Source organism: Monoraphidium neglectum (assembly GCF_000611645.1).
Source record: "Monoraphidium neglectum strain SAG 48.87 unplaced genomic scaffold scaffold02226, whole genome shotgun sequence".
NCBI lineage: Eukaryota > Viridiplantae > Chlorophyta > Chlorophyceae > Sphaeropleales > Selenastraceae > Monoraphidium > Monoraphidium neglectum.
In genome coordinates this window covers 1-6,978 of record NW_014011402.1, presented here as the reverse complement: position 1 = coordinate 6,978, position 6,978 = coordinate 1, and the positions used below count along the sequence as shown (strand labels likewise).

Here is a 6,978-nt window from a genome sequence, read left to right as displayed (position 1 = left end):
CCCCCCCCAAAGACACACACAACCTCGCCATATCTGCCCCCTGACACACACACACACACACACACATACACACACACACACACCAATCCCATGGCAGCTCTGGAACACACATTCGGCTGCCCCTACCAACAAACCTACAGCACAACACCGCAGCCATATTGTACGAGCTGACTCCACCAACAACCCAACCTCAACCACAACACCCACGACCCGTGACCAAAAGCAGGATGGGACAATGGGACGGCAATGACAAGCTGACGCGCTGCGACGACAGTCAACAAACGCGCACCCTCTCCACCACTCGGTCAACGTCCAGCGCCAGCAGCGCCTCAAACACGCGGGGGTTGCCGTTCACGTCGTACTCCAGGCCCTCCGCAGACAGCCCCGCGTGGAACTCGCGGCTGCCCGGCAGCTGCCACGCCCACAGGTCCGCGTCCTGCACGTACCTGGGGCCGGGGGGGTGGGTTGGGCGAGGGTGCGACCATACGGGGGCGGATCGGCTTAGGGGCCGAGGGGTGTTGTGCACATTGCTTGGCGGCAAGGTGAGCAGAGGGCAGCCGCGGAGGAGAGCGCGGCTGCCCCAGGGCCGGCTTTCAATGCCTCGGCTTGCGGCACGCTCCCTGCGCATGCCATGGACGCGCTTAGCGGATGGCAGCGCTGCTGCAGCCAGCCCTGCCTCCAGCGCAGAGTGTCAGGCCCCAGCCCCTCCCTGCGACGTCGGCGCACCCAAAGGCGCGCCCCTTCAACCACGCACCCAAAGGCGCGCAGGGTGGCCTGTGGCACGCCCTCCCGGCCAAAGTAGTCCAGCGCCAGCTCGGCGCCACTGCGGCCTATGTCCAGGAGTACGTGCAGGTTGGGCGGCAGGGGGTCCGCAACAGGCCCCGCGCTGACTCCTTGCAACTGCTGCTGCTGCACCTCCTCCCCCTCCTGTTGCTCCGACAGCTGCTGCTGCTGCTGAGGCGCCTGCTGCTGCTTCTGCTCCTCTTCCTGCTGCTGCTTCCCCTGCTGTTGCTGCTGCTGCTCCAGCCGCTCCTGCTGTTGCAACTGCTGCGGCGCTTTTTGCTGCTGCTGTTGCTGCTGCTGCTGCTGTTGTTGTTGCTGCTGGTGACGGTGATCTGACTGGCCCACGTCGACCCCCAGCTGGTCCGCCGCTGTTTTGTGGTGGTCCAGCACCACAACCCTGGGGGAGGCAGGGGTGCGGGCGGACGATCGCCAGAGCAGGAGAGGGGGCGGCGCAGTCAGACTGCGGCGCGCTTGGCAGGCGGACCCCTCCCCTGAGCGGCGTGCGCGCGCTCTCCCCATGCAAGCGGGCGCGGCAGGGTGTGGGTGGGCGCGCGGCGCACCTGGCGCAGTGTCCGGCCAGCTCGCGGGCAAAGCCCTTGGGGCCGGTGTAATCGAGAAGATAGACTGCCTCGTCGCCGCGCAGGCCCATGGCCGCGATGGAGGGCTCCCTGAAGACGGCCAGCGGCCAGAAGCGCGCCGCCACGCCGCGGCGGGAGAAGTGCACGTGCGCCGCGAGGGCGGCAAACACGCCATCATGGCAGGGGTGGTGGTAGCAGACGACGGGCGGCAGGCCGGCGACCGCCTCGCGCACGGCGCGCATGGCGTCCGGGGTCGCGGACATGGCGACCAAGGGCGTCGCGGCGCGAGAATGGAGGGGAGCACGGGGCCAGAGGCGCTGCGCGCCACAGGCGGCTGCAAGCCGCTGCAGTGCTGCGCCACTTGCGGACCCCCACATGCACGACCGCAAAGGCTGCCGCGGGCGCTGCGGCGGGCCTGATTTACTTGCACGATTTTTTCAGAGATTTTATTTTCTAATGAATTGGACCGTTATGCAAACCAAGTCCGAGCAATAAAGATCAGATCTAAGGAGCCAGTTCTACATCAGGCTGCTTCAAGTCGGGTTGGCTGCGTCCAGAGTACAATGTTGAAATATATGACTCGGTGCAAGTGGCATACACTGTGTACATCGCACACAGCCTCCCGTGGCCCGTACCATACAGGTGGCGTAGGGACATGCCGGTCGTCGATCATAGACAGAGCTGCCGCTGGTGGCTGCAATGCACTGCAAGCTGCAGGTGCAGTGGCCGGCTAACCAAGACGATTGATTCACCTGGTTTGTTTGCCTGGTTTTGGGCGACAATTGCAGCAAAGTGCTGTGTTCACTCGGGCCCTTGACGCTGCCCCCCAAATCTGGTCACGCAATGACAACAATGGGGTGCTTTGACAAAACCTGCCCGCCGTCGCCGAGACAGCGATCAGCTGTGCTGCAGTGAAAGTCGCGTTCGATTGCAATGGGGCCGCTGGGCGGCCGTCGTGCGGCCAGCAACTAATAGCAGGGCAGGAGGCATGGGCCCCGGCATTTCCCATCTACCCCTGCCCGGGCCCGACACGCAGGTGCATGCGTGCGCTCCTCAAGCGAGTGCCGTCAAGACATGCAATCGGCCCGTCGATGCACGCAGAGCACCAGAGCGCAGCCCCTTTCGCGAGTCAATCCTTCAATTTTTGCTGCCCCGTAGGCCTGCAAGCCCACTCACACATGCAATGTCGGTCCACACACGCAGCTGCTGACTCAGCGAGTGTGTGACCGCGGGGCCCTCTGAGGGCGCGGCAGTCATCTGCAGATCCACAAACCTCAGAACCCAAGCGGCCCCGACAGGGCCGGCGCTAATCAAGACAGTGCATATACACAGCACACGCGCGTGAGCCAACAAAGAGCTTAGCCCGCGTCACGAGCCGGGGGCGTACGGTCATTGGGGCTTAGGGGTGAAACCCAGCTCGTCTTTGTACTAGGGGCGGGCGTGGCACGAGCTGCCCCGCACGCCATCGCGCCGCGGTTCGCGCAAAGGAGCGCCACCAGCAAAGGCACCAGCGCTGTGCCGTAACTCGCCGGCGAGCGCGGGAGCATGCAAGGGACGAGCTTTGCAAAGTCGACGTGCCTGCCAGGCGCCGCCAGGCAGGCGGCGGCTCCTACGTAGGGGGCCCAGTGGGCCTGATCCCCCCCATCCGTCGATGCTGCGGGGCTTCAGACGCTGCCGACAAGCGCGTAGCCTGCTGTGCCGCCAGCGCAGGCGCGGCCACGTTATGCGCACATGCACGATTTGGATGCACACACTGTGCTTGTGTGTGCGGCAGGCCTGGTGTCACGCCAGTGCTGCTGCACACGAGGGGACATGAGTGAAGGCGATCAAGGCGCCACTGCACAGGCTCATGGCAGCAAAGCCGGCAAACGAAGCCGGCGACCTGTCAGCAGTGGTCCTCATTCGGCAGCCCGCATGCGAACGGGATCGCGGCGTGTTTTGAGTGTGTTCCTGTGATGGTGGCACAGCTGAAACGAGGACGCCCTCCCCCTCATTGGCGGCGAGCGTGCCGTGGCAGGCAACGAAGAGGGAAACCCTGAACCCTGCAATCTGCAAGCGTCGACAAGCCCCACTGAGACCCTTCCGGTGGACGCGGCTGCGGCAGGTTTCAACTGCCGCAGGCGGCCAGCAGGTAGGGTCCCTCGCACTGCGCCGCCGCCGCCGTCACTCGCAGGCGCCGCAGCAGCGGCCGTCCTCATCCATCGCGCTCGGCATCGCGCCTGCGGCCGCACAGCAGCCGTACTGCCCCGCTGCGAGCGCGGCGCCCCCCTCGATCATCTCCACCGCATCCTCGCCCTCCCCCTCCCCGCCCCAGCAGCAACCTCCGGCCCCACACCCACCCACGCCGCCGCCACAGCCGCCGCCGTCCGCGCGGCCGCACGCCGCATGCCCCGCGGGTGGCCTGCCTACGGAGGAGGGCGCGCATGGGCGGCGCACCGCCGCCGCGGCAGCGGCGGAGCGCGCAAACACAGCGACCGCCTCTGCGCTGGGCGCCTGGTGGCCCCGGGAGGACGGCCCCGCGGACACGCGCCGCCGCAGCAGCACAACGGCGCCGGGCGCCGGCTGCTGCTGGCGCCGGCCCGCGTCCAGCGGCGCCGCGCCGCGGCCGGCATGCTGGCCGTCGCCGCCGCCGCTGGCGGCCGCGCTGCCGCCGCCGCGGTTGCTGCCGCCCGGGTCGTCTTCGAGCTTCACATAGGGCGCCTGCTGCTCGGCCGCCTGGACGTGCGTGTGCACGGCGGCCAGCGGCAGCGCCTGGCCTGAGGCGGTCCCCAGGTCGAGCTCTGCTGCCCCTAGCGCCTCCGCCAGGCTTGCGCCGCGGCCAGGGCTGGCCCTTTGTGCCACGTCGTGCCCATAGCCGTACGCGGCCGGCTGGCGGGGCAAGTGCGCCAGGCCGGGCGCCAGCGGAAGCACGCCGCCGCCGCTGCCGCGCCCGCTGGCCTGCGGCGGCGCGGCCGCGGCGGCCTCATGCAAGCCGCTAGGCAGCCCAGGGGCAGCGGGCGCCCCACCTGCAGGGGCGGCCGAAGCGGCCACGGCGCTGGAGTTGGCGTGCGAGCCTGCTGCACCACCCGTGCCGCTGTCACACCAGTGGGCGCCGCCGCCGCCGGCCGCCTGCTCGTCTCCTGTGGCCGCAGCCTGGGCCGCCAGGAACGGCGAAACGACCTTGTGGCTGGAGGGTGCGCCGGGCGACGCGCCGGCTGGTGGGAGTGCGGCGGCGCCGCCGTCGCCACCGCTGTCGGCCCCACCACGCCCCGGCCTGGCACCGCCCCTGCTGGCGGCGGCGTGGGCAGCGCGCCCAAGCAGGGGACTGCCGCTGTAAAACAGGGGGGGCGGGGCCGTGGTTGGGGGCGGTGGGCTCAGCGGGAGCAGCGCCGCCGTCGCAAGGGGCTGCTCACCACGGCCATCTGGCTGCTGCTGCTGCTGTCGCTGCTGCTGCTGCTGCTGCTGTTGCTGCTGCTGCTGCTGCTGGTGGTGGTGGTGGTGGTGGCGATGGTGGTGCTGCTGTTGCTGCTGCTGCTGCTGCTGCTGCTGCTGCTGCTGCTGCCCCTGCTGCTGGTCACGGTGCTGGTACTGGTGCGGGTGCGGGTGGTGGGCCTGCTGCTGCTCCTGCTGCTGGTGGTGCTGCTGCTGCGGCTGCGCCCAAGTGGGCAGGGAATCTGTGTCGCCGGCGGAGGGCACAGCAGAGACGGGCGCGCCTGCAGCGGCCGCCGCGCGGTCGGCCAGCGCCTGCTGGGACCTGCGGAGCAGCTCCCACTGCTCTTGCTCCTCCTGAGACTGATCTGGCGAGAACAGGCCGCCGATCGGCGGTCCGCTGCCGCCTGCGCGCGTGGCAGGGGTACCAGGCGAGAGAAGCGCAGACGGCAGGGACGCCGCCGCTGCCGGCGCGGACGGGTGTCCGTATGTCGCCTGTGTCTGCCCAAAGGCATCGGCAGGAGGGCGGTCGAGCGGGATGCGGCCGTGCGCCGGGCCCGGAGAGGATGCGCCGCCACTGCCGGCCCGCAGGACACCGGGGCCAGCCCCGAAGCCGTGGCCGCCACCGCCGCCGCCGCCGCCGGTGGCGGTCCCCTGCAGCAGCGCCAGGTCAGCGGCCAGCCCCGGGCTCAGCGTGTAACTGCCGACGCCGCCGCCGGCCCCACCAAACGCGTCAAAGCCGGGCGGCAGGCCGAGCGGCGAGGCTGCAGCGCCGGCCCCACTCCTGCCGGGACGCAGCGGCGGCGCGAAGCGGCCGTACTGATCAGCATCGCCTGAAGCCCCGGCCGCGGCCGCCGCTGACGCGGCGACGGCGGCTGCCGCGTTGCGGGCCGCGATGACGGCTGCGGGGGAGGGCGGCGGGGGTGCGCCCATGGCCGCGAAGAGCTTGGAAGGGGAGGCGGAGGAGGAGGGGCCGCCGTAGAGTGGGGAGGTCGCTGCCATCAAGGCGCGGCCGCCTTGAGGCGGCGACGGCAGCGACGGCGACGGCGGCGCGCCCATCGAGCCCGCGTGCGGCAGGCGCCATGCGGCGCCCGCGGGGCTGGGGGGCGGCATGCCCGGGGGCGAGGCGGCCGGCAGGGAGGTCGCTGGCAGTTGGGGGGACAACGGCGGCCGCAGGAGTGACGGGTACGAAGATGCGTGCGCGACAGCTGACGAGCACCCGTAACCAGCGTGAAAATTGATGTGGCCGCCGCCACTGCCTCCGCCGTTGCCGTTGCCGTTGCCGCTGCTGCTGCCGCTGCCGTCGCCGCCGAGCAGCAGCGCCCCCGACAGCCCCACAGCTGCCGCCGCGCCGCTGCCCGCCGCATGCCCGAACGCGTCGCCCCCGCCCCCGCCGTCGCCGCCGCCGTCGCCGCGGCGCTCATAGGATGACGCCAGCAGCAGCTGCTCGATGCCCCCCAGGCCCTCCCTGGCGATTGCCGCGCTGGCCACCATTCTCTCCTGCATCAGAGCCAGCTCTATCGGCGCCAGCCCGCCGCCGGCCGCCGCGGCGATGACGTCCGATGACATCATCAGCTGCGCGTCCAGCAGGTGACCGCTGGTGACGTCACGCATGAGGGCGCCGTTGGGGCCGTGGTGGGGGTCGATCTGGAGCTCAAAGGGCAGAAGGGCGGCGCCCTGGATAGGGTGGGCGTGGGGCGGCGGCGGCGGCGAGGTGCCGCGGCCGGGGGCGTGGGGGCCCAGGGAGACGTAGGCGCTGGAGGGCAGGAGGTGAGGGAACACCTGCGAGCGGCGGCAGGCGTGCAGGACGAGGGAGGCAGCAGGGGTCGCATGGAGTGGATTGAGCCGACGATGGGTGCTCGGCCGACGACGGGTCGGCTCCTGATTCAAGCCCACTAGCTCACATGCCACGCTCCCAGAAGATGTGTGCATCTCGCCGTATGCATATGGACCCAATAATTAATGAACGTCAAAAACAGGACCCACGTTGTATGGCCCGGCCTCATTGCCAGCCAGGCTCCCCAGCAGCGGACTGCTCGCGCCGCCCCCAAGCAGCGCCCGCTGCGCCGCCGCCTGCTGCTGCCGCCTGTGGGCCGCCAGCAGCGCCCCGCCCTCCTCCGCGCGCCGCTTGCCGCCGGACGCCGCGCCGCGCCGCCGCGGGGCGGCGGGCGTCGCGGGGAGGCGGGCGCGCGGGTTGTGGGTGCGCGGG

General features: G+C 70.4%; 2 protein-coding genes across 2 annotated transcripts in view; both read right to left on the bottom strand.

Moving 5' to 3' along the window:
• MNEG_10214 (hypothetical protein) overlaps nucleotides 1-1,624 on the bottom strand; it is a gene marked incomplete at both ends in the record, with an annotated part of 2,840 nt that extends 1,216 nt beyond the window's left edge. The window contains 3 exons of the mRNA XM_014041314.1: nucleotides 290-446; nucleotides 755-1,180; nucleotides 1,344-1,624. Coding sequence (XP_013896768.1) covers nucleotides 290-446; nucleotides 755-1,180; nucleotides 1,344-1,624 — 864 coding nt within the window. The remainder of the gene's footprint in view (nucleotides 1-289; nucleotides 447-754; nucleotides 1,181-1,343) is intronic.
• A 1,900-nt stretch (nucleotides 1,625-3,524) lies between these two features.
• MNEG_10213 (hypothetical protein) lies at nucleotides 3,525-6,383 on the bottom strand (the record flags this gene model as incomplete). The annotated part of the gene is made up of 1 exon (XM_014041313.1): nucleotides 3,525-6,383. One exon carries the CDS (start codon nucleotides 6,381-6,383, stop codon nucleotides 3,525-3,527), a length of 2,859 nt encoding a protein of 952 aa, XP_013896767.1.
• Nucleotides 6,384-6,978: the final 595 nt, after the last annotated feature.